Source organism: Solea senegalensis, linkage group LG14, assembly GCF_019176455.1.
Source record: "Solea senegalensis isolate Sse05_10M linkage group LG14, IFAPA_SoseM_1, whole genome shotgun sequence".
Taxonomy (NCBI): Eukaryota; Metazoa; Chordata; class Actinopteri; order Pleuronectiformes; family Soleidae; genus Solea; species Solea senegalensis.
This window is the reverse complement of record NC_058034.1, coordinates 3,525,150-3,550,226: the sequence shown is the minus strand read 5'-3', so window position 1 is coordinate 3,550,226 and position 25,077 is coordinate 3,525,150. Positions and strand designations below refer to the sequence as shown.

At 38.8% G+C, this 25,077-nt stretch overlaps 2 protein-coding genes and 1 long non-coding RNA gene across 4 annotated transcripts in view; 2 read left to right on the top strand and 1 right to left on the bottom strand.

Annotated features, from left to right (window-relative positions):
• Positions 1 to 157: 157 nt before the first annotated feature.
• Positions 158 to 6,317, top strand: gpx4a (glutathione peroxidase 4a). Of its 2 annotated transcripts, none has more exons than XM_044043435.1 (7): positions 158 to 316; positions 2,658 to 2,743; positions 2,840 to 2,984; positions 3,842 to 3,993; positions 4,149 to 4,173; positions 4,771 to 4,830; positions 6,013 to 6,317. In XM_044043435.1, exons 1-7 carry the CDS (start codon positions 221 to 223, stop codon positions 6,043 to 6,045), a joined length of 597 nt encoding a protein of 198 aa, XP_043899370.1. In that variant the 5' UTR covers positions 158 to 220; the 3' UTR covers positions 6,046 to 6,317. The 2 variants fall into 2 exon arrangements, with proteins under 2 accessions (XP_043899370.1, XP_043899371.1); XM_044043436.1 differs by lacking the exon at positions 158 to 316 and adding an exon at positions 1,787 to 1,961.
• Positions 6,318 to 6,845: 528 nt separating this feature from the next.
• On the bottom strand, positions 6,846 to 8,711 carry LOC122780474. The gene is made up of 3 exons (XR_006361697.1): positions 8,654 to 8,711; positions 7,024 to 7,135; positions 6,846 to 6,911 (listed from the first exon to the last, which is right to left on the bottom strand). It is a non-coding gene; the product is annotated as an uncharacterized LOC122780474 (long non-coding RNA).
• Positions 8,555 to 25,077, top strand: part of pip5k1ca (phosphatidylinositol-4-phosphate 5-kinase, type I, gamma a) — a 29,287-nt gene continuing 12,764 nt past the window's right edge. Inside the window, exons 1-5 of the mRNA XM_044043433.1 lie at positions 8,555 to 8,882; positions 23,624 to 23,655; positions 24,203 to 24,289; positions 24,444 to 24,574; positions 24,794 to 24,911. Of these exons, the coding sequence (XP_043899368.1) occupies positions 8,750 to 8,882; positions 23,624 to 23,655; positions 24,203 to 24,289; positions 24,444 to 24,574; positions 24,794 to 24,911 (501 nt within the window). The 5' untranslated portion in view covers positions 8,555 to 8,749. The remainder of the gene's footprint in view (positions 8,883 to 23,623; positions 23,656 to 24,202; positions 24,290 to 24,443; positions 24,575 to 24,793; positions 24,912 to 25,077) is intronic.

Here is a 25,077-nt window from a genome sequence, read left to right as displayed (position 1 = left end):
ACGGAACTGCCGCGTGAACAAGTTATTATATATATATATTAATATAAATATTATCTGCGGACAACGCTCCGGAGCAGAAGGTGGCAACAATGCACCTAATACGAAGATGCCATCCGCTGTTAAAATCAAAGAGGAAGAAGAACCAGGATATTACCCTTAGTATCCGCCTACTTTAAGCTCTGTTTGAAAATATGGCGATGAATGACCTGTTCATGTCAATATGAGGCCTTTAGGCGTTATTTTAATATTCGGGGCTGTAACGAGCGTCGGAGTAGCAGTGGTCATGATACTCTACTTTGTCCTCTTGTCCATAACGGTAACGTAACATGCTGATTATGCTTTCTCTTGTTTTCATGACAGTGGTGGTGAGGAGTGTGTGTAACACACCACTGTTCACTGATAACTGTTTGTTTTTAATCACATGTGACTTTGAAAAACAATAATGATCTGACGACGACACTATAAAAAACACTGAGTGACAGCAAAGGCTGTGCAAATGTTGTCAAACAAATGAGTAAAATGAGCCATCAAAATCACACGCGTACAATAAAGTATCTAGGTATATTGAGAGTTTTTCTGATTGGGAAGAATATGGTGCTTACTCAGAAGTAAAATTGCATTTACCAAATCAGAAACAGGTGAATATGCTGTAAATAAATATGGGAAATACCAAATGTTGGTTTACAGATGTGTATATACACAAAGTCAATGAACAGCACAACATTCAGTCACTGCTGGTGGCAATGAAAATAATAATTATCAAATAAGTGAAGAATCAAATTGCACAAGAGAGCAAGAGTGCTAAATTTCCTTACTAGATCCAAGGCCTTTGGATTTATTTTTCCTATTTTTTCCCCTCCCATTTTTAATAGATTCAAATTAATGGCAAAAATTGTGGATAAAAACATACAGAGGCAGAAAGAGGGAAGAGAGTTTTCATGTACAAAAACTACTATGATATTTTTGGCGCCTAATCATGTCTGTCAGTTTATACAAGATGAAACATATACAAGCAGCAAGATGAAAAGCTGATACACTTATTTTTGAAATGTGATGGAATTGCACTGCTCAAGCAAATGTACTCAGTTACCCTCTACTACTACTGAAAACTATTAAACCAAATACAGTATGAATTTCCTGGATGTAAAAAGGGTCTTAGCATGTTTTAGCAAATAATAAATTGTACTGTGCTATTTTAGTACAAGAGTTACTTTAGTACAGTAACTCCTGATATAGTTTATTGATGACTTGCATGTAGATTTGCCAGAACATTGTAAAATAATTAATTTTTTATAAATCAGGTCATGATGATGCTCTGTCACACTCTATAAATACATGTCCTGACAGTTCTACTGCTATTACCAGACTCTAATTTTCAAATAAATGTGTTGTTTTTTTCTCAGATTATGATAATTTATTATGTTGAATTAATGATTTAGGTTGAGTGAGTCTTATGGGAGGCTACGTATATGCTGGAAATTCTGCTAATTCACTGATGTAACCTTTTGTTTTTCCCTCTGAGATTTAGGAATGTTATGTAACAGGCTTATGTATTCCCTCACACCGCTGCTCTTTGCCCTGGGCACATGGAGCTCAACCTCCCATGGTCTTAATTCTCTGCTTTTTAAGTACTCCAACAGTGTTTAGTGTGTTCTCATGATGATGACCTGTGAACTTTGGACGACACGTGCATTTCTGATGTCAGCTTTTAAAGGAATCAGTAGAGAGGAACCTATCAGAGCGCAGTGGTTGTGTTAATGATCACCCGGCTGGCTTTATATAAGCTCAGTGGGACGTGTGCTCTCTCAGGAGAGGGACTGTAGTTTCTCAGTGAATGTGCAGCTGAAGCCACTGAGTGGTTCAGAGATTTGATCACAGCTGCCTTCAGAGGACCTGTCTCAAGTGCAGTCATGCGCCTGATACGGTCCACTGTCCTTTTCTCTGTCCTGCTGCAGGTTATGGTAAGATAGAAAACGACATTTTGACCTAAATAAGTTTTTATACTTAAGGACCAGGACCTATGTTCATGTCATACTCTTTTTTTTAATTAATAACATAGCAAATTTTGGAAATTGGATGTTTTCTTTGTAAGCTTTCTTTTCTCTCATGTTCTATGTTTATTTTCATTTTAAGTAAGTTCATCTCTGTAAACTGTCTGTTATCATTCTTGTCCTTTAAATAGATGTTGTTATTTGTTATTGAATAGATTACCAGGTACTAGATGATTGTCTAACACTGGTCAGTGCATATCAAATAGACAAATCATAAATATTTCAAAGAAAATAAGGTATGAAAAGGAAACAAACTGTTAAGCTCGCTAATGTATTATTATGAAGGTGGTTTTATTATTAATAGTAGTAGTGTTATTATTGTTGTTATATTTTTTCTTCTTTAGAGAAATAAGGTGTACCCTGCGTGTCACATCACATTGTTTCTTGTTTGTGCATAATTGTGTTTATTTATTTGTACACAAATGTGAATCAGATCTCTTTTATAATGAAATAACTATCATTGAGAGAAAAGACTTGTATTTCATGGTAATTGTTGCTCCATCCGCTGGGACACACAGTAGTGTAAGTGTTCTTGGAAACCTGACCTGATTGTGCACTCTGAAAGTCATCACTCTTCTCTTTTTCCCTCCTCTGTCTTCCTGCCAGTCTGCTTCCACAGAGACGGCCACATCTATTTATGACTTCTCTGCGACAGATATCGATGGCAATGTGGTTTCCCTGGAGAAATACAGGTAAATCTGTCAGTCACAAAATTTGCTGCAGCATCCCATAATGACTCCACAGTCTCTAAAACTGTATGGATGTGTGTGTCTGTTTTGTGTCTGCAGAGGGGATGTTGTCATCATCACCAATGTTGCCTCTAAATGAGGCAAAGCCCAAGTAAACTACTCTCAGCTTGCGGAGATGCACGCCAAGTACGCTGAGAGAGGTTTACGTGTCCTTGCCTTCCCCTCCAACCAGTTTGCAAACCAGGTACACAAACACGCTCTTTGTTTCTATGAGAAAAGGAAAAAATAAATGAATGTCTTCAGAAAATTTCACCGTGAATTCTTTACTGACAAAGATGAGAGAATATTTTATAGATTTAATATTCATTGTGTATCCAAAGGAAAAGTGATATTAGATGTTAAAGTCACGACTGGAAATCACTTTTTTAGAATGGTTTATCAATTAATTTATTTCATTTTAAGTCACTTTTATATTTTGCTCTTGCTTTATACTTTTGGTTTTCATGGTTGTACAGGACATTACTTGAATTGAAAATGGTTGGTAAATATTGTAGTACATGAAACCAGCATTGGTTTAGTAGTTGTACCTTAGGGGGGCAGGTTTGATTCCTGGCTCCACTAGTCTACATGCTGATGTGTCCTTGGGAAGACACTTAACCCCCTGTTGCTCCTGACGCCTTTGCCAGTGGCGTGTGAAACTATATGCACTGTATGAATGTGAGTGAATGGGTGAATGGCAAAAGTGTTGTGTAAAGCAGCTTTGAGTTGTTATTCATAGAAAAACACTATATAAATGTAAACTATTTACTTTAGTACTTTACTTACTCTTCTCACTGGTTTTTAGCACTGGTTAGACAAGGTACCTCTGTTTTATTTTGCACACTTTAATTTACTTGTTTAAATGTTGTATTGTTTTTTCTCTTTTTAAAGTTTTACTTATTTTAAAAGCACAAGTTGCAATTGCTTCTATTTTTATGTATTTTAAATGTGCTATAGACACAAACTTTACTGACTTACTTACTTAGTATTATGTATAATTCAATACACTGTAAATCCACTGGCTCTGAGGTTTGTTTGTTTTTTACTTGTTTTACTTTGAAGGAGCCTGGCACTGAAGCTCAGATCAAGAGGTTTGCCGAGTCTTACAACGTTACGTTCGACATGTTCAGTAAGATCGATGTGAACGGGGCCAACGCTCACCCTCTGTGGAAGTGGCTGAAGGAGCAGCCCAACGGAAGTGGCTTTCTGGGAAAGTACGTGATGAATTACACATGAATCATTAGCCACTTTGGCTAAAACAAAACATGGGGTGAAACTTCTCTTATTGTTAAATAAAAAAGCCTTCTGTGTGCAGGTTATAACAGAGACTGTTACTCACTGATCATGTCATTTCCTTTCATTCCTGCAGTAGCATCAAGTGGAATTACACAAAGGTAAATGTTTATTTCAGTATTTGCACATAACCAGCAAACAATGAAACACCATCTGTGCTTGCACCTTCAGCTCGAACCCAGGCCATTCCTAAACTTTAGAATGTCACAGCATTATTTGAATTCTGAAAATCTTCTGCCGCCCACCAAAAATCTTAACTCACAATTCTGATAAATGTATATGTTTTCTTTGTCTCATCTGAAATCCACCGCTCCCTCCAGCCTGACCCAACACACAATGAAGTGTTCTGTCGACTGTGGTACCTGACCAGTTATACCTGTTCTGCTATATATACAACAATTGACCATTTACAAAAAAAAAGGTTATAAATATAACACAAGACAAGAATAACACATTAAATCTAATGGCTTTGTTTTATGACTATATTTGTGTTTTAAAATCGATTATAAATATTTTATTTGAAGCTTAATTGAAAAAATAAATGTATTTGTTTTTAATGACCTCTCAGCCCACCAGGGGTCACATACTATTTTTTTCATTTTATTTTTTGCAAAACATGTGTCTTTTGTGCCTTATTTTACTTTGAAAAGTAAACCATGAAAATGAAATGATGAGTTTCCTTTCGTCTTCCTCTTCAGTTTCTGATCGATAGACAGGGGCAGGTGGTGAAGCGATATGGACCCATGGATGATCCAGTTGTATGTACAAACATCTTCTACTGCAAATACTCGTGTTTTTCTGGCTTTATCCTTTTTGGTCTTAGCTTTCTGAGGTAATCATTTGTGTGCAGATGCCTGCTAACAAAAGAAGAGCTTACATAAACTTACGCAGTTTAATATGGTGAAACTATATGCACAAATCCCTGTAGATTTAAATTGGTCCATTATGCAGGATTTTTTTTTTTCAGTCTGAAACATGCTTGTCCTCACAGAAAACATGGCTGCCAGTAGATACAACAAAACAATTGATTTGAAATCCACCATATCTTAAGAATATCAGGGTTCCCACGGGTCCTTGAAATCCTTGAAAGTTTGTGAATTTGAAAAAGAACCCTCAAGGCCCTTGAAAGTTTTTTTGAAAATTGCCCTAAATAGACAAAGACTGACTTGCCCAAGATCTGAAAGACAATCACTTGTCTAGATGCAGAGCGTGCTGCAAATCAATAAAACGGGATGGATGCCAGGGGTGAAGTGACTCTTACAAGTTGCCCTCCCATCTTAAGCTGTGTCAGCACATTCTGTCCTTGAATATTGAGGGAATGCGTCCTGGAAAGACCTTGAAAAGTCTTTCAATTTGATATCAACCAAGGTGCCTGTTAGACAGCCTTCACCTCTTGGAAACTAAAATGTGTACACCGCTCACTCCCGTGACCAAAGTCCACAAAGAAAATCAATGATTTTACATCACAGCACACAGGAGATGTTGATCCACTGTTTCCTCCGTCAGTACATTCAAATGTGCAAACCTGCGAGATAAAAACACTGATTATCTCCATGGACTTTTAGACAGAAGAGTGCATGGTTCAGGGAATATCCAGCAGTTCCTCTCCCACAGAGTCTGTCACAATTCCAACTGTAGCCAGACCAGACTGTGGCTCTAGTGGGCTTTTAGCATATTTATTCTACCTGAACTGTAGTCTGATCTTCAACCAAAGTGGAAAGGGTGTCCAGTTGGTTGCTGTTTCAGTTATCACTAGATGGCAGTACACCCCACACACTGAACCTTTAATGATCATGGGATTAGAGTAAAGTCTCATGCCCATAACTCACAGTCAAACGTTTGTATGCCACTACAGCTGCACTCAGTGTATTATGTGTTCCCAGTCATGTTTTCTTGATACACTTTCATTTGGATGACAATTTCTCCTCTCTTTTTTCCAGGTGGTGGAGAGGGATCTTCCTCAATACCTTTAGTCTGATACTGAATTCACTGATACTCCGTCCACTCTTCCCCCCTCTCCTCTCTGCCTCTCCAAGCCTCAGTGGTTATATAGTTTGGATTCACCCCAGACCAGTGACGGTCTATTCACAAACCCGTGTGTCGGGCAGGGCAGACCTGATGAAAATGGCGTGCAAACCTCCTGGGAGAATCTCCAAGCGTATAATCAATTGTTTCTCTGGAGAGAAGGAGAAGAGAATTCCTGAATGTCTAACAGTGTTTTCCTAATAAACATCTTTAAGATTTATTTTTGACTTGTTTGGTCTGTGGTGGGTTTTTTGTGCCTTGCAGGTTTCCGTGGAATATCATGTGTCCTGCGCTCTTTAAAAAAAAAAATAAAAAAAAATAGAAATCTGTGTGGGACAGAGAACCGTGATCCCAAAACATAAATTGTTTAATAATCTGTGGATGAAACTCAACAATTAATCAGTATTCCAGCAATCCAGTCTACCGCTGCTTTAAGGAATCAGATCATAGGCCAATAAACTTTAAAGATGCCTAAACACAAACTGAGATTTCTAATCTTTGTTGTATGCCTTTTTATATTAATAGCATTGATTAAGGAATTATGCATTTTAACTGCAATTCAAATTACAGATATTTGAATGTATAGATGCAGGGCTTTTGAGTCCACACTGTAAAACTGACTGATTTCCATTTTCAGTAACATAGTCAAAGTTGTCCTGAACTCAGATCACTGCCAGAAATTACCTCGTAGAGTTTCCCATACAACAAATGTTTCAGGTCCCTAAAATTGTTAAAAAAAAAAGATTTGTACACTAACAAGAATGTAGCAAAAAAAAAAGGATACAAGGATATCTTCAAAAGAGGTGAAGTGGACCTGAGGAAGGAAGGAAAGAAGGAGCCGCGACACCTCAGTCACCACTTTACGTCAGTGAGTCCGCAGTGGAAAGAGTGATGTGGATGCAGAGGAACTTGAAACCTGACCTCACCTGGACACACCGTGTAACCTGGCTGACCGGGAAGGCTCAGTAGAGGCTGTACTGCCTGAAATCCAGGCTGGGGAGATTCAGCATCAGCAGCACACAGGCAGAGTGTAGATGCCTGCAGAGTCATTAAAACCACACAGCACAGTACATCAGAAGTGTCCCTCCCCTCTTTGTATGACACTCACCAGGAGAGTCCTCAGAGGGACACGCATACAAACCATCACCACCTCTTCACACTCCTGCCATCAGGCAGATAATACCCAAGGGTGAAAGAGGACATCAAGAGTGAAAGACAGCTTCTCAAACCCCCCACGCCATAACAACTTCATACCACCCACAAACCACTGTCCCCTCCCTCCCCAACATAATCACTAATGGACTCAATAGCACTTTACTTGACATAATCTCTATCATTTTTGGATTAGATACTGTTTACACATACATACTATGTTTGTTGATTCAACAGAGACAAAGCACCACACTGCACTTTATTTAATCCCTTGGATTTTTACATCATGTTATTACAATTGTAGATATTCTGATTCACATACCATCCACTTATCTCACTGACTACATTGCATTATGTATAGTATCTTTATTTCTTATCTGTTCCTAACTCCCCTTATTTGTAGTCATATTTTCTTTTTCTGGCCATTGTAAGTGCCAACCCATGGTGAACGGATGACAATTCATTTCTCTGGTTCCTTTGTCAGGAGCAAAAGAAACAACATATCAACAGTTTGGGAGTGAGGAGACTTCAGAGGCAGAGTTTACAGTAAATAAAGAAATAAGATGAAATACTTAAGAATATATGGATAAGAGTGAATCAAATAAGAAAGTAAATAAAAGTAAATGACAAGTGCTGGATTAACTGACAAGTGCTGGATTAACTGAAAGAGAGCAAAGGATAAATGGAATAAATCCCAGAAAGCACTCAGAGAGCATGAACCTCCACCAAAGCCGCTCAGTTTCTCAGTATCGGTACACTCTCCTATACCTCGCAAGGTTTACACTTATTTTAAATAATCCTGAATCCAACATTACTTTTAGTGATGCACACATACCACCTCACCACTGCTGCTCAAATTTCACACAAACTGTGTTTAAACAAGGCGAATAGAATATTGTGTGTACTGTGTATGGATGTTGACCCCTGTCCTAAAGAAATCCGACATCAGGTATGAGGTATAATCTAATAAACCTTTAGGTCATAGGAGTAATCAGTTTTTGGCAAATGGAAATAGACATTTTATGGGTTGTACTGGCCCTGTAAGTGTATTCAACGACGAATTCCAGTCGACCTCTATTATTTACTGTTTATTCATTCAAAGGTATCCATCTTCAGGGAACACTGACATGGGATTGTGTTTGTGTACAGCAGCTCTGAGCTCTAAACTCATGGCTGTGGTTCCCTCAAGCTCCTATAGAGGGCGCCAAAGTATTCAGTACCAGTAGAAAATAACCAGGCAGCGGCAGCAAGTGCGGTGAGGAGCACCGAAGAGGAGGAGGAGGAGGAGGAGGAGGATTGGAAATGAGCGAGTGGAGAGGAGCGGAGTGCGAGGAAACACTGACAGATGAAGGCGCCGTCGCTGATAATCATAACATATTCCTCGGTCTGACTGTTGTTACGTACCATATCACGCTCTGCTCCTTCCTTCCACCGGGAGAGCGCTGTCGCTGCGGGGTCTTTCATTCGGAGGGCTTCTCTGTTTTTCCTCCGGGAGACTGAATGGAAGCGGCAGCGGAGGGAGCGGTCGGGCTGTCGGAGGCCAAGGACGGGAGCCCGCTATCCGGGGACGCAGCATCCGATGATGGGGACACGGTCGTTGGAGTTAGCTACGGGATGGACGCCGCAGACATGGGTAAGTTGACTAATGACTCAATTTCACCAGGAATGTGTCACTCATTGCCTTCACATCATTTGTATGTAAAAGAGATAAATTCTGTTGCTGCTCTCACAAAAAGTCCCGACTCATCTTTGCTAGCAAAGAAGTGGTAAGCTAGGTAGGCTACTAGCTAACTTAGCTGAATGGATGGAGCAGGTGAAGTAATGTATGGACTCTACACATGAGATACTGTGGTGTATGTTTAATGTATATGTTAATATAGGACAGTCCTGAGCAATCATATGATCACGATATTATCGCGAGAAAAGCCCTCACAATAAGTTAAATTTTCATTACTGGGGATAATCGTGAAGAAGTTGGAGAAAACCGTTAATGATTAAATGGCATGATAATGCTGTCTCACTCGCCAACTTTCCGGCTTCTTTGGAAATTTTTCATGAACATCAGCTTTTAAAAAAATGTTATTATCATGTGTTGTAATATTTCAACATATTTGACACTTTCTGTTATCTACTTTTAGAAAATATCTGAAAGTGCACATTCAATCCTACACTCAGTATCCCAGTCGGTTCAGTGTTGGTTAGAAATGTTCCAGACCTGCATACAACATTTGCTTAGTACTTTATAATCTACTGCCTTGCAATAATTGGAATAGTTCTGTTATCAGGAATGATGCCTAAACACAACAATATATAGAAATTGTGATTTTCTGCAGTTTTTATAAACAATATGCACAATTTAGGATAATGAATTGAATTGAAACCCTTAAAAGCCTCTATTTTGGCTTAATGTTTGTTAGCTGGCAATTTCTTGTGCCAGGAAATAGAACATTTGGCAGAGGAGGTTGGCTGTAAAAAAAACCCACAGCCGGTGTCTCATTCTCTGACAGGGTGGGTTTTCATCGATTTTAATTTGCACTTAAAAAAACAAAAAACAAAATGGAAGCACAGACAATTAAAAAGAAATCTTGAAATTAGAGCTGAAACAATTAATCGATTAATCGATTATTAATTGATTACTAAATGAATCGACAACTATTTTGATAATCGATTAATTGATTTGAAGTTTTTTTTATGATTAAAACAAGATTTCCAATTGTTTAATATTTTCTTAATTTCTTTGCTCTGGATAACAAAGAAATCCTTCAAAGTGAATCTTTTTGGTTTGTGGACAAAACAAGACATTTGAGAACGTCATAATTTCCAGGTTTGACAAACACCAATCAACATTTTTTAAGGTTTTCTGATATTTTATGGACCAAATGATTGATGTCAAAATGCATAAAAGCGCAATTGAGTGGAATGTTTCAGGTCCATTCGGTGGCGCTTTACGTAATTTATAATCATCACTCTTAATTTGCTGAATTCTGTTGTACATATTCACATTTACCTTTTTGTATTGTGGCACCGTTTCCACCCCCTACAAGTGTAAAAACTTAGTGATATTTAAAGATTTTCCACTGTTTCCACTCACCTTGTGACAGATTGCGATACCTGCCACTCTGATTCTGTTTGCTTATTTTATGAATTTTTTCACACTGACACTAATGCAGATATAAAACGTGAAAAATAAATCTTTAATTTATCTATTATCATATTAGCAAGAGATTATACTGTCCTGTTACACATGGAGACAGACACATTTTGAGAGAATATAACTGGAGATGGGTTATCCAACATCTCCATGGTGAGATGTTAATCGTGATACAAATTAGATGGAGCATGTCTTTTGTGGTTGCTGTGTTGTCTGACAAAACGACGCAGGTGCATGGTTTCCGACAACAGTACTGCAGCTGTCTCCTTCTACTTCTGGGTCAAAGACCAGGGAGGAAATTTTGGTGCATATGCAGAACGTCAAGTCCGACTCCAGTCCAATTGAGTGTATACATTCAGGAGTAATCGGAATATGAATCGCAATAATAATCGCAAGTGTGTTAGTCGGACTAAGACTAGCTCGATTTTAGTTGGACTAATGTGCTTACATGACATTAAGAAAACTAAATTATTGTCTTATAATATGAACACAGTGAGTGCTGTTTTTATTCTTCCTACAGTTGGGACAAATTTTACTTTGTCTCATTTTACATTTCAGTGTCTTGGCAGAATTATCCTTCACCACCATGCTCCTGTCAGTTTGTGATTGTATGAAATCCGCATTCATTGTCCCTGCTGAATGAAGCACAGATTTTCAAGGAGCATTTTTACCTCTACACAGAACAGGCTTGTGAATCAAAGGGCCACCTGGTGAGGGTTACTCATCGAGCATAGCTGTATCAGAGGATGAAAATAGAAGTCGGCCGCCTTTGGCTGCAGATGCCATTTTTTTTTCCTAGTGTGCTAGATGGCGCGTGTCTTATCCACGTTTGGAAATTTCACGAGCGTATGCCTGCACAGTCAATGCACCTTCACATGTAATGGAAAATACAGGCCTTTCTGAGACAGAGGGTGGTTAGATGGTTAGAGAGATTGCACATGCAGATGTTTAATGTTGCAACTACTACTATAATATAAAAAATAATCAGTTAAACTGCTTTTGCTGCTTTTTATTTTCTATATTTTAGAGTAGATTTTGGATCGTATCCACTTTCACCTTTTTTCTTTTTTATGCATTTCATTCCTTGATTTTGACTTGATTATCTGACCAGTACCGATATCAGCTCAATACTAACGCCTACCACACTGTTGTAATACTGTTGTCGTGTGCAGACACATCAGCTTCCATCTACCATATTATCAAACTGTACAGTACTGCTGTCCCATAGTTTCTATCACTGTGTTAATTAATTTGTCCTACGTTATGTGCAATGATTTATTTTCCAGAATCTATTCCACAATTTTAAACCTTTTACTTAATCAATTTCTATTTTTAATTCCTAAACTTGTGTGTGTCCTCTGACACAAAGCTATTGTTGTTAAAGGTATTTTGTTTGTACTAAGCCCAATGGCAGGTCAGGGTAGGTGTGGTTCACACCCTGGCTGCTTTTCAACATCTGTCAGCAAACAGCCTTTAAGAGATTCTTGTGTTTAACACAGGGATTGTGTTAAGTTTCCTATGACTGGAATATTGGCTCTGATTAAAGAATGAATGCCAATGTAAGCTGCAAAGGTCACAGAGCTTCATTCTTATTGGCTCATGTACATGCTATATGTCCACGTAACATCTCAACGTCAGACTCTCCATAATGTGTAATTTCAGTGTTTAGCTCAGCTGCTCTGAATGTGTGAATACAGTGTTATGTGGGTGTTGCAGCTGGCTCTTTAATAGCTGTCTGAGTAGTCCCATTTAAAGCTCGTCATCCTCAGAGTGTCAAACAGTATTAATCTTACTTATCTTCTCCCCACACATGTGTTTGACTCCAGTCACCTTCAACCTCTGTTGAGGCCATTTTTTGCCGCCCTATTCCCTCCTCTTATCCCTGAGTGAGATGCAACTCTTCTACCTCCTCCTCTGAGTGATTCCCTTGGCTCTGCCACTCATTTGTCACCGTACACCCCCTCTTGTTTTTCTCAGTTCTCTCCTGTAGGCATGGCTTGTCAAAATTGATGACGGAAGCACAAAGGGTAGTTGCCTCCTATGGATTCGACCATCCATCTGTTTCCCTTGCATTATTTCTTCTGCAAGGCCCTCTGCATCTGTCTATACCAGGATCAGTTTATATCCTGAGTGGCCAGTTCATTATTTGATGAGATATTATTGCATGTGGAAGATGACGCGGTTCATTTACATCTGCTGTGCTGCTGATTTTGTCTGCACAAGTGGGGGGATGTGTACCACACACACTACATATTAAACACCACATGGAAGGAGTGTTGTGCTTGCTGCTCATTGTCCTTGTGCTTGACCAGTTTTTTTATTCTCTGAGTCAATACATATCCATGCACAGTTTAGTCAACCCACACTGTTTAATTGGACCACTGTCCTTGTCCCGATGTACAAGCACTGGCTGGGAATTGATTTATTGATTAAAGAGTGGCTGCCTCTGCTTTGTTACCTAGTTAGTTTCAGGCAGACTCTGGTTTAACTGGGGTCACACGGCAGTATAGTGGTTAGCGCTGTTGCCTTCAAGCAAAGACCTGGGTTTGCGTTCTGGTTGGAAAACACGGGCCTCTCTGCTTGGAATTTGCATGTGTAATTTATAATGTATGTGTGTATATGTTTATGTGCGTATATGTGTGTGTATATACGTGTGTATATATATATATGTATATGTATATATATGTACTGTATATACATACTTATATGTGTGTGTATATATATGTGTGTATATATATGTGTGTGTGTATATATATATATATGTATATGTATATGTATATATATGTACTGTATATACATACTTATATATGTGTGTATATATATGTGTGTGTATATATATATATATATATATATATATACACATATACATATAAGGGTATTTGGAGTGGAGCTGAGGAATTATCACCAGAGTGCGTAGAAAATGAAGCAAATAACAAAAAACATTTTATTAATAATAATAATAATAATAATAATAATAATAATAATAATAATAATAATTAGAGTCACCGTATCTCTCACTCCATCTGTATCTAATTTGGCTATACCAGTGACTGAAGTATATGTGAGGAAGAGGAGGATGATAAGAGAGCAAATTAAGTCTGTAACTGACATTGCTCGGCTTATTTACACCACTGTATTTTAATGTTGGTGATAATGGTCTGACTTCAAGGGCTCAATATTTTCTCATGTGGTGCTTAGTATAATAGGTTTGAGAAGCACTGTTCTAAATTGACCATTGGTGTGAGTGGGAGAGTGGATAGTTGTTTGTCCCTATGTGTGGCCCTGTGATGGACTGGCGACCTGTCTAGGGTGTGACCCGCATGTCAGCTGGGATTGGCACCAGTGTCCCTGTGACCCTCTTAAGTGATAAGATAAAGTGGTACATGATGGATGGGTGGATGGTTTAGCTGGCTTCCTACCATCCATGAAATTTCAAATATTTTCATCATCAGTCCAAAAGAAATGTATTTCCCTGGATTTTGCCGTGTTCTTCTTCTGTGTATCAACTTCTTCTATTATTTCTAGGTCAAAGCCAGTGGGTGGGAAATTACATACACACAGCGCCTTGGCCAGTTTGGATCTGATTGACCTCATACAGAATGCTGTTTCCTCTGTTGTGGTGAATTTGCTGTCGTAAAAAGACTACATACAGTATGTGTCACCAAATGTGGCTCTGACTCAGTTTTACACTCAGTTTTTACACTTTAGTGTTGTTCTTCCCACGCTAGGAAAGGGAGGACCTGCTGTTTTCAATTAAGAGTGTGTTGCTGTGCCCACTGTGCAGGCGATTATTATTTCATCATCACCACCTGGAGAAAATGCGAGCACTGAGCTTTCAGACAGGACCACAAAGCTGTCAGACGTATCTGAAGTGCCCAAACAGAATTGATGAAGCTTATTTTTATTTCCCTGAATAAGGCATTGGAGTTGTGCCAGCCTCAGGCGTCACTCACTAGACCTTCGTAGGAAATTAAAAGCAAGGATATGTTGTGGCCTGGTATCAGCAGTGATGCAGGATGACTGCAGAACTGGTATTGGTACCTCGGGGGCGACTGTGACCGTGCTGGTCCTGTGCTCAGCAGCTTCCCTCCATAGTCCAAAAATATGCCGTTTGGGTGAAGTGGAACGTATCCTGCTTCTCCAGATAAGCTTCTGCCGTCATCAATTTAGTTATTTGCCCTTGTGCTTTTCCTACTGCGACCTGTCAAACTGTATACCATTTACATCAGCTTAACACATCTTTGCACAACCATGTTACGAGAAGTTTGTGGAGGAGAATTTCTTCTGTGAAATTAGAAATTGATTAGATGTATAATTACTGGTGATATTCACCATTTATTTAATTAGTTTTTCTGTGTTTAATTGTGTTTTCCAATGACCAAAATAATTCAAAACACAAAGCTACTGTTTCCTTCCTTATGCTGTACACTCACTACATGTAAACACAAACTGAAACATGTTATAGTGCAAATTTGATACTACTGTCATAGTCACAGTTCTGCCTCTGGAGTCTGGACATCGTCAAGGTTGTTATGTCACTTGTAATGTTGTGTTGCTCCCACATTGTAATATGCTCTCCAAAATCTCATTTGTTTGATTATTACAGTCTGCACAGCAGGGGAAAATACTGTGTTTACACTCGTCACAGACACCTTTTTTTCCTCCCCTCAATTTTTCTATATTCCATGGCAGCCTTAGGAAAGAGGAGTCATTTTCTACACAATTGTAAAGTTAGATCAGCAGCTGCCGGCTGTTAGTTGCTGTATTATATAATATATTAGTAAAGGCCAAGGCTGCTGTCTATCTGTCAGTCTGTTTTTATTTTTCTGTGCGGTATTTGTCTGGCCCTACATTGGTAGTGGGGAGGAGGACTCTTTGAAGTAGCAGGCAGTGCACCCTCACTCAGTGAGAGAGATACAGAAGCTGCTATGTGTGAGTAGAATGATAAATGATAATAGCTATAAATAAAGATATAGCTTTCTGTTTTGATTTGATATTTATCTTATTAAGAAAACAAAACACAAAGACAAAATAACTTCTGAATTCATAATAATAAACCCAAAAGGTGTAGGTTAAAGCTAAAGCTTTTCATAGCCTTCCTGATTGACAGAATTAATGTTTAAGTTTCAGCGCTGTAGTGCCAGTAAATCTGTAGGTGTCTGTAGACTGTGCAGTTATTATATCAATGGGAGCAGCTGTGACCTGAGAATGTGTTTCTCCTGTAGTTACAGCAGATTACTCTTTGAGTCACCTGCAGTAGCAGAAGATGCAACATCAGCAGTAACACAGCAGCACACAGGAGTCAGGCTGATTAGCACCCTGTTAAGTCAACACTGAAAACATCCTCTCTCCTCCTCAGTCCGTGAAAGGACCTTTTAGTCTTACTCAACAATTTTCACTGCATTGTGAGGATGAACAATGTTCACCAAGCTCAGTCCTGTAATGAAAAACATACTGAAAGAATTTCAGCATGTGTCATTTTGTAGAGGTGAGAGCACTGAGCTGTTTTTAGCTTGATAATGAAAGTCACTCTGCCAGAGGGAGTATACGCCGCCCCACACCCTTTTAATGTCTTTCTCTAATGTTTTAATAGTAATTCAGCATTCCCATTAACCATTGCCATGGATACATTTTTACCAAAACCACAAATAGAGGGATATTAATCACTGCAACTCATCTCTTAATGTGTGTTTGTTCTAGCTCAGTGTTCATGCTGAGTCACACTGCTGTGAGGCTTGACATTCCCATAAAGACACAGGTATTCTACATCTCTGACAGTGAGGGAGGAGTTGCTGTTTTATTGACTTGGAGATTTATATGGGTGTGTGTGTGTGTGTGTGTGTGTGTTTTAAAACAAGCCACTTTTACTATGGTTTTCATGATATTCTGTCAGGATATGGTCGATCAGCTTTACTCCGCCTCAAAATTCTTTGCACTTCCTTATTGTGAATGTCCTTTTCCAAGGCCTTTTCTTTGTTTCATTATTAGTCTGTTCCATGCTATGAAATGAAGGTGCAACAATCAAAGGCTTTTTTGAGCAGTGGTAAGATGTTGAGCCATTTCAGCCACTTTTTACTGTTTAAATGTTAAATAAATGGATTTTGACAGTGAGGGTGAATGGTAGATGCTGAAAACTGGCAGCTGTTTATTGATATTTAATTTCTTTTGTCAAGCTTCCACCAGCCTGAGAATGGTAAAAAAAAAAACTTAAGAAAATACATTCCTGTGTAATCAGTGAGAGGCTCGGAAAATGGATAAAAAGTGATTATTTGCATGTGCACAAATGCTGAAGCACATCAGAGATGGTGCGCTGCAGGCAGCCAGTAAACTAGAAAAACAGACAGACGGTCTTGTGTCTTCCACCTGTCCTTGCATTTTATCCTGATAATCCAGACAGATAGTCTGGAAGCCTCATGTGGATTAGGGATAGTAAAGTAACAGTGACTGTGACTTGTGTCGTGTGTCTGCTTTTGCATTAGTGTTGCTGTTTACCTGTGATATATTTACACAACCTGTCCTTGATATTTCAGATGTTCTATTGACTCATTACATGATTTAGTGACAGCTCAAAATTAAATGTCTTTGACCCCTGCAAAAAATAATAATCAGAAAACCGAATATAATCCAGATGATTCACTCATTGAGCTAAAGAAGATGCAGTCAGTTCTGTAAATGATGTTGTTCCCATTATGGCACATGGACACCAGTGTGATTGGTTGCAGGTCCCACCTCTGAACTCCTGGTTGCAGAACGTCAACATGGCGCTGGCCAAATTGCGATTCTGGAGGCTTCAGAATGAGAGTTTGGATTCTTACGTCATGACCCCAAGCTGTGTTTCAGAGGGACATGTGCCTGCTGCAGCTGAGAGCAGGAAGCTTTTTATTAAGCCTGCTTTGTTTTGTGATGGTACTGATTTTCATGGATGACTTGGCACAGTGAAAGTTCCTATTAGCCTGCTCCATGCTTACATTCTGTTTTTTGGTATGCAGCAAGGCTTGGGACCCTTCATATACCATTTGTGGTACTTTACTCTCTCTGTAGGTTTAACACTTGTATTTTCTGTCTTTGCATGCACAAATATAAATATATTGTATAATAATGACAAATGTCTATGACTGATAAAGTAAATACCAGTTACTATTCATACTATATATTCATGAGGGACTGTGTTTTTAACTTAAGCAACATGAGAATGACTTTCACGTGGAACACACTGCTGTCAGATTTAATTTTACAATCCCACAGATATTCAGAACACTGACAAAAGACCTGACATTTTACTCAATTTTGTATTTAGGCTGCCTTGTTGATTTTTCCACTCTGGTAATATTTAACAGAAGTCAGGTTCTGCTCACTCTGATACATAAAAAATTAACATCTAATCAATAACTGGAACAAAATCACTTAGCCTTTGTCAACATAACAAACGATCGTTTTAGAGACTGCCTCTTACTCCTCCGGGAGCCCCCGTATTGATGACATCTGGGTCAGACAGTGAACACACATCGATGCTGTGTACATTTCCTGCACAACCTTGTAGTTGAGGGCACACACTCTTCACTCCCTATGTGTAATAGGTTAAGGTTGTGTTAGGGTTGGAATTTGCTTCAAAGAATAGGTAAATTACAGTTGAGATGCCCCGATCTGATACATACTGTATGATTGGTATTGGCATATATTAACTCTAATGTAATTTGTGCAGACTATAAACATAGTGCAAACATACATAACTTAATTTCAAATACCAGTGGAGATTCTATTGAAAAATATGTCCAGTGAAATTGGTACAATGTGCACCAGTACAATGGAAATTATATAAATAAGATTGTTTCTTGTTTTGTCTCATGGCTATAACAAGCCATTAACACTCTTTAATTTTAAGGATTGTAGAAATAGCACTTTCAAAACTACATCATAACAGTAGAACTCAGTAATAGTTTCAGCTAGGGCTTATTTATTTGGATGGGACTGTTTTTTTGGTCCATACTCTGAAGAACAGACAGTATGATTGACAGTATGACCACAGTATGATTGTGGTGGTTTTTGTTTTTTGGAAAAGTTAAATCTATTATCAAATCATCATGATATTATGTATTATAACTAAAACACCCTCATGTCCTTTAATGTCATAATACTAATGTGTTGAGTTTAGATAACAAGGATTGTTATGTACCTCAGATACATACTATTTTCAGTCATTCTTACAAATAAATTAAATGGCAAATATGTTGACGTAGTCCTGCATGACTCGTGCTCGTCTTCCCAGAGCTATCTCTGTCTTTCCATAATTTAGAATAGAATAGAATAGAATAGAATAGAATAGAATAGAAAATACTTTATTAATCCCTTGCGGGAAATTCTTTCGTCACAGCGCTCCAGTGTACAAAGGTAACGAATGTTGTAACAGCAATTTTTTTGGAAATTACAAAATTACAAACTATAGGAAGAAGTAGGAGTAAACATAAGATTAAAATTACAAAATTAAAGAATACTATTAAAATAAGAATAAATTTACAGAGTTAAAAATGCTATTAAAATAAGAATAAATTTACAGAGTTACAACATTTCCAGAATATACTTCACAACTTGTACTTCCCCCTCCCCCCATATTAACAATATATACAGAGGAAGTATAAGCCTATTTATCATATAGAGGAATTGTACAGCTTAATGGCCACAGGCAGGAATGATTTCCTGTGGCGTTCTGTGGTGCAGCGTGGTAGAATAAGTCTCTTGCTGAATGTGCTTCTGTGGCTGGTCAGCACATCATGTAGAGGATGGAGGGAGTTGTCCAGTATGGACCTAATCCTGGACAACATCCTTCTCTCTGACACTGCTGTCAGGGAGTCAATCTCCTCTCCAACAACATGGCTGGCTTTGCGGATGAGTTTGTTAAGTCTGTTGGCGTCCCGCACCTTCAGTCTGCTGCCCCAGCACGCCACAGCGTAGAGAATGGCACTGGCCACCACAGACTCGTAAAACATCCGCAGCATTTTCCGGCAGATGTTGAAGGACCTCAGCCGCCTCAGAAAATAGAGACGGCTTTGACCCTTCCTGTAGAGTGCGTCTGTGTTTTTAGTCCAGTCCAGTTTATTGTCCAAGTACACCCCTAAGTACTTGTAATCCTCAACTATGTCCACGTTAACCCCACGGATGGAGATAGGGGTCACTGGAGCCCTGGTCCTCCTCAGGTCCACCACCAGTTAATTTATTCATAGTAATGGTGTTCTTGTGATGGCTTACTTTGTACATAAGTGAGGGCGGGGATAGAATAATGCGTTAAGTAAATGCCATCCCTCCATTATTCTTTGAGGGTCACGGGGAGCTGGAGCTAATCCCAGCTGGTTTTGGGCGTGTAGCAGGGTTCACCATTCAAACTCGCATTCGCGTCTCTAGTCAATTTAGAGTCTCAAATGATCCCAATCTGCATATCTATGGATTATGGGAGGACTTGGATGCCTGGAGCAATAAAACACACTTACAGAGAGAATATGCAACTCCATGCAGAAAGACCAAGTAAAATTTGAATCAAGAGCCATCTTGGACTTAAATTAAGTGAAATACAATATTCAGGATAGTTAACAGAAGAAGCATCACGTATACCACAGAGTTCGATGTTTGAGTACTGCATAGCCCAACTTGCCTCTTGAAACTGAGTTACACTGTGTAATATTTAAAATCTACTACTGCAAAAATAGAAAGAAAACATGTTTTTGTTTTTTCGTTTATTTTTTGTTTTTAACCAGAGATTCAACCAAAAAAAGCAACTGTTAGCTGTTAAATTGTTATTGTGGACATTGGGAATTATATGCACTTGTCTGCAGCGAAGCATAATTTGCTAACCACTGCTAGCTCTATGACAATAACACTGGTTTAATTTGCTTCACTCAATCTGGAAACATGTCATAGCCCTCCAATTAAAGTCTGGAAAACACTTCACTCTACCCCTTGTCCTCAACAAGAATCAGGGCACCCTATGCCTACATCTGTACATGCAAAATGGAGGGGTAGGTTAAGTTGGTGGGGAAAGGGGTGAGTTTGGATTGAGCCATAGATGCAAAGATGCCTAATGATGCCTACACATGCTGTGATGTTGGACCATTCTCAACATCATGTGAAAGAAATGCGATGATGAGTTTGGTTGTGTCAGACTTAGAGAGATGGTTTGTTGTTGTGGTCTTATGAAAAATGATAGCCTGGGATAAATTGTGATAGCATTGAAAATTCAGGAAAAGCATTCCATGTCTTATAACTGAAATTGTTACAATTGAAGCATGTAATCATTGCTTGGTTTTCATTGTGTTTCATTTGATATAGCATTGCTGATGGATAATGGGCTATTTTATGTGTATCAACTTGCTTTACACCCTATTCTATTCTGCAGGTGTTATGATCCATCTAGTCTTGCAACAAATCTGATGTTGAACCCAAGTTTTTTAGGTTAATGTTGCGTGTTGGGGTTGTACTTTGAATGTTAGAGAAGAATAAAGAGAATATTTTGGAACTTGACTACTTTGGGCTTTGTTTGAAAAGCACATAATGCTTTAAACCTGTTGTGTCAGCAAGCAGTTGCACACTCAAACCCCCACTCACATACCTGTGCATGCAGACACACACTGAAAGTGTGCAGGTGCAGACATGTGGAAAGGAAGAGACGTGGCTGCAGTGAGAAACATGTCATACGCCCTCTCTATCTCTTTTGAAAAGACACAAATACCTGCACACCCAATGAGTAGGAATTTGGAAATGACAGAAGGGACTTTAAAGAACCTCACTTAGCCAGCCAATCGAAGTACATTCCCACACTTGGATGCATAGACAGACACAAAATTAGTCACAGGCAAAAAAGCATCCTCTTCAATTCAATCTGCAGTGCACTGAAAACAATTACTTTATCACTACATGAAGAATTTCTCTCTCTCAGATGTTATTGTTGTTTCAAATGTTGTTTCAGCTTGCAGGAAGCTGTGATGCTGGGAATGCACTGGCACACTATCATCCTACTGTGAATGTATTTGTGTGTGGCAGAGTCAGAGAGATAGAGAAAAAGAGCAAGAGGAGGGGTGGCAAATGGGTTATTCTGTGGCTCGATCACATGGGCATGCACGAGATACAGGCAGAGAGGGAGAGCAGAGAGAGCACGGCTATCAACTCAGCTGCAAGCACTGAGTCAAGCTGTGAAGATACTTTCCCACTCCCACTGAGAGATACTGGGTTACACTGTGCTGCACAAGTAAGCTGTTCATGTCTCAGCTGGTAAGGGAGACACTCAATCAAAGATTGAATTCAGAAGGAGAGATTCTATCCTCTGTTATGCTTATCTTATTCTTATGGCCAGCATTGGCCGTAAGAATAGTTAACTAGGACAGGATATTAACAGCAAACTACCAATTTAAATTAGATTTTTGATTGAATAAATAAAGTAAAATCCATCAAAACCATTGAGTTTCTGTCTACATTTCTTTTCTTTTTTCTTTTTTTAGTTAAGTCTTTGAAATGTTATGTTATGCATAATTTCTACACAGTATTTAGACTCAGCAAACAGTACTCATTGCAAAGATCAGTCATGAGATGCAGAATATTAATATTAGTATTCATATATTGATAATATTAATACAACTTGTTAACATGTTGAATCACAAGGAAAATGCTTGTATCTCTGTTGAATTATTAGGAGTGGGAATCTCCTGACAAGGGTTATGGTTACATTGCTGACGTTTCTGCATTGAGACATAAATCTATCAAGAGTGTGTTACAAAGTTCATTTTGTGAAAAAAAACCAAAACATTGTCATAAATATTAACCTGTTAAATCATGTGAAAGGTAAATGGAAAGAGAACATGTCAATAGAACTCTGTAGTTGATAGGGTTATTATATGTGATTAATGTTTGCACACTCTTATTTATTCACAAATGTTGCCGTTATAAACATATCAGTCAGTTTCTTCATAACTTCCACCATCTGCAAAGCTCAGTGTGAAACTGGTCATAACAGAGGGGGAATTCATCAGCCTCACTGTTGTGCTGTCTGAAGCTGTCTTTCATCTCTCATTCATTTGCTCATTTTGTGTCTCTCTTTACTGCCCTCCTTAGCATTCCCTGCATTATTATGCTGAGCGTCATACATCTATAATTATGCATCTATTTCAGGCCTTCCTGGTGAAAACAGTCATCTGATTGCCTTCCTCTACTGCCTGCATCCTGTTATTAAACAAGAAAATCATCACAACATAGCATTTGCATGGCTGTTTTACTTCTGAGATTTTTTAGATTGCCATGTGCAGTTTGCATATTTAATCTTGTGGTATAGCATGTGACAACCTATTTAATATTAGCCATGCAAAGCCGCTATTCTTGCATGGCTAATATTAATCTTTGCAGATTGAAAGATGTTCAAGTGAAACATGAGAGATCCTGTTCATATTGTATATGTTTTATTTCAGCTTGTCAGCAGTTTTGAAACCCTGAGAACTATGTGATTCCACATATTTTAGTGTTTGTTTTTGAATTTATAAATCAAGTTAGAACAGATCTACAAATATGCAGCCACCAGCTCACTGAGGCTGTATTAAGGTACAACAACATGTGGAGCTGAATGCCAGTTTCAGCATTGCTGAATGCAATCATATTAACCAATTTAGTTTTATACTTTTTAACAATAAGCACACAGCTAATCCTAATTGGAACTGTCATTTGTTTTGGCAATTAATTATTGAAGGAATACAAGACCTGATGGTAGCAGCAGATGTAATATTAAAGGCTCACTTGAGTGTTCTGGATTTCTTGGTAATGTATCCAATAGTGCCAGAGGCCACAAATGTCAACCTGTCAGTGTTGCTGAGGAAAAGTCATTAAATACATCTGCAGGGAAAAATAAATGTCTGCACAAAATTGCATGGTAATCCAACAAGTAAACAATATCATACTTCATTCTGAACTAGAGTGATGGACCAACAGACACTGCCATTTTGCACACAATATATGTACATGTTAAAATGAGATTTCATCATTCTCTTGTAGCTGACAATATACTTTCCCGCAGACCCTCTTGCTGACAGGCCCTTACGCGTTTTGACACCATTATTGCAGAATGTTTGACTGTCGTGACCACCGATTGGGATTCATTTATCTCTCAGGGAAAACTAATGATGCTGAATAATGGAGTCTCTCTGTCTTTAAAATGACTAAGTCTGTCATCTCTGTTTCTTTTCTCTCTTTCTCAGATGCTGCAGCTAAGAAAGCCTTCATCACAGAGGTAAGCTGCCATCTGTTTCTGCGATAATCCGCTCTGTTGTTATTCTTTCACATGTCTTTCACAGACACTGATGAAGACTGTCACGACACAGAAGTGTTTGATCGGTTGATCTCGGTTAATTAATGTTTGCCCTTCCTCATTGTCCTAGCTTGATGCCCGAACACTGCCACACATATCAGTGTAGACTAAAGCAGAACAATGATCGTTTTCAAACAAAAAGAACCTCATCTGTACTGTATGCAAAACAATTTATTTTATTTGACTAATCAAACCTTGTGCTATGTACAGTCTAGGGTTGATTGAATCAGGAAGTTAATTTTTACCAACTGAAGATACTCAGAACAGATGAAGGTATATTTGCATTTTGTCTCATAATGAACACCTGGTCTGCTCAGTGAACGCCTTCATCAAAGCTTGAAATTATTCTCATGCATTGACATACTGTGTCACTGCCCGTCTTTTAATATTTAATGAACAGCTTAAGAGTCTGTGTGTGTGTGTGTGTGTGTGTGTGTGTGTGTGTGTGTGTGTGTGTGTGTGTGAACAGATGCCCTCATCATCAGGCCAGCCTGGTCAGGGAAAGAAGATTGGCCACAGAGGGGTTGATGCATCAGGAGAAACTACTTACAAGAAGGTGCTGAACACACAGAGCTGCATATTTTCTGGTTTTAAACAAGCTAGGTTCTATGAGCTGTGATGTTTTCATATGAAGTTTTTTTTAAGGTTAAGGAGGTAGAAGTACTGAATCTCATTCACATGCCTCTGCTTCTCTCACCCCACCAATGTAGACCACATCCTCCGCCTTGAAAGGTGCCATCCAGCTGGGCATTGGTTACACGGTGGGCAATCTAAGCTCCAAGCCTGAGAGAGATGTGCTGATGCAGGACTTCTATGTGGTGGAAAGCATCTTTTTCCCCAGGTCTCAAATGCACACACGCACACACGCACAGACATGCACTTTCAGTTCTGACGGCAGCCTCCAGAACTTTCAGTTCTGAAAGTTGGTGGTTAGTTAAATTTATGGTTTTCACAAACTTGTCAATAGTGAAGAAACCTGTTGCTGAAGGGGATGTTTTTGTTGGCTGGTTGATTTGAGAGAAATATAAAGTTGATCACTATCTTCTACTCTTTTCTTTAGTGAAGGCAGCAACCTCACTCCAGCTCACCATTTCCCAGACTTCCGCTTCAAGACATATGCTCCTGTGGCCTTCCGTTACTTCAGAGAACTTTTTGGTATCAGGCCAGATGACTACCTGGTAAGACCTGGTCCTTTGTTTGTTCATAGCTGTAACAAATCACTCATTCCATGCACCCTTCCATCCATCACCTATATTGCTTGTCCTTGGAGACTTGCTGGGGAGTTGAAACCAATCCCAGCTGACATTGGCTGATAGGCAGGGTACACCCCTGGCAGGTAGCCAG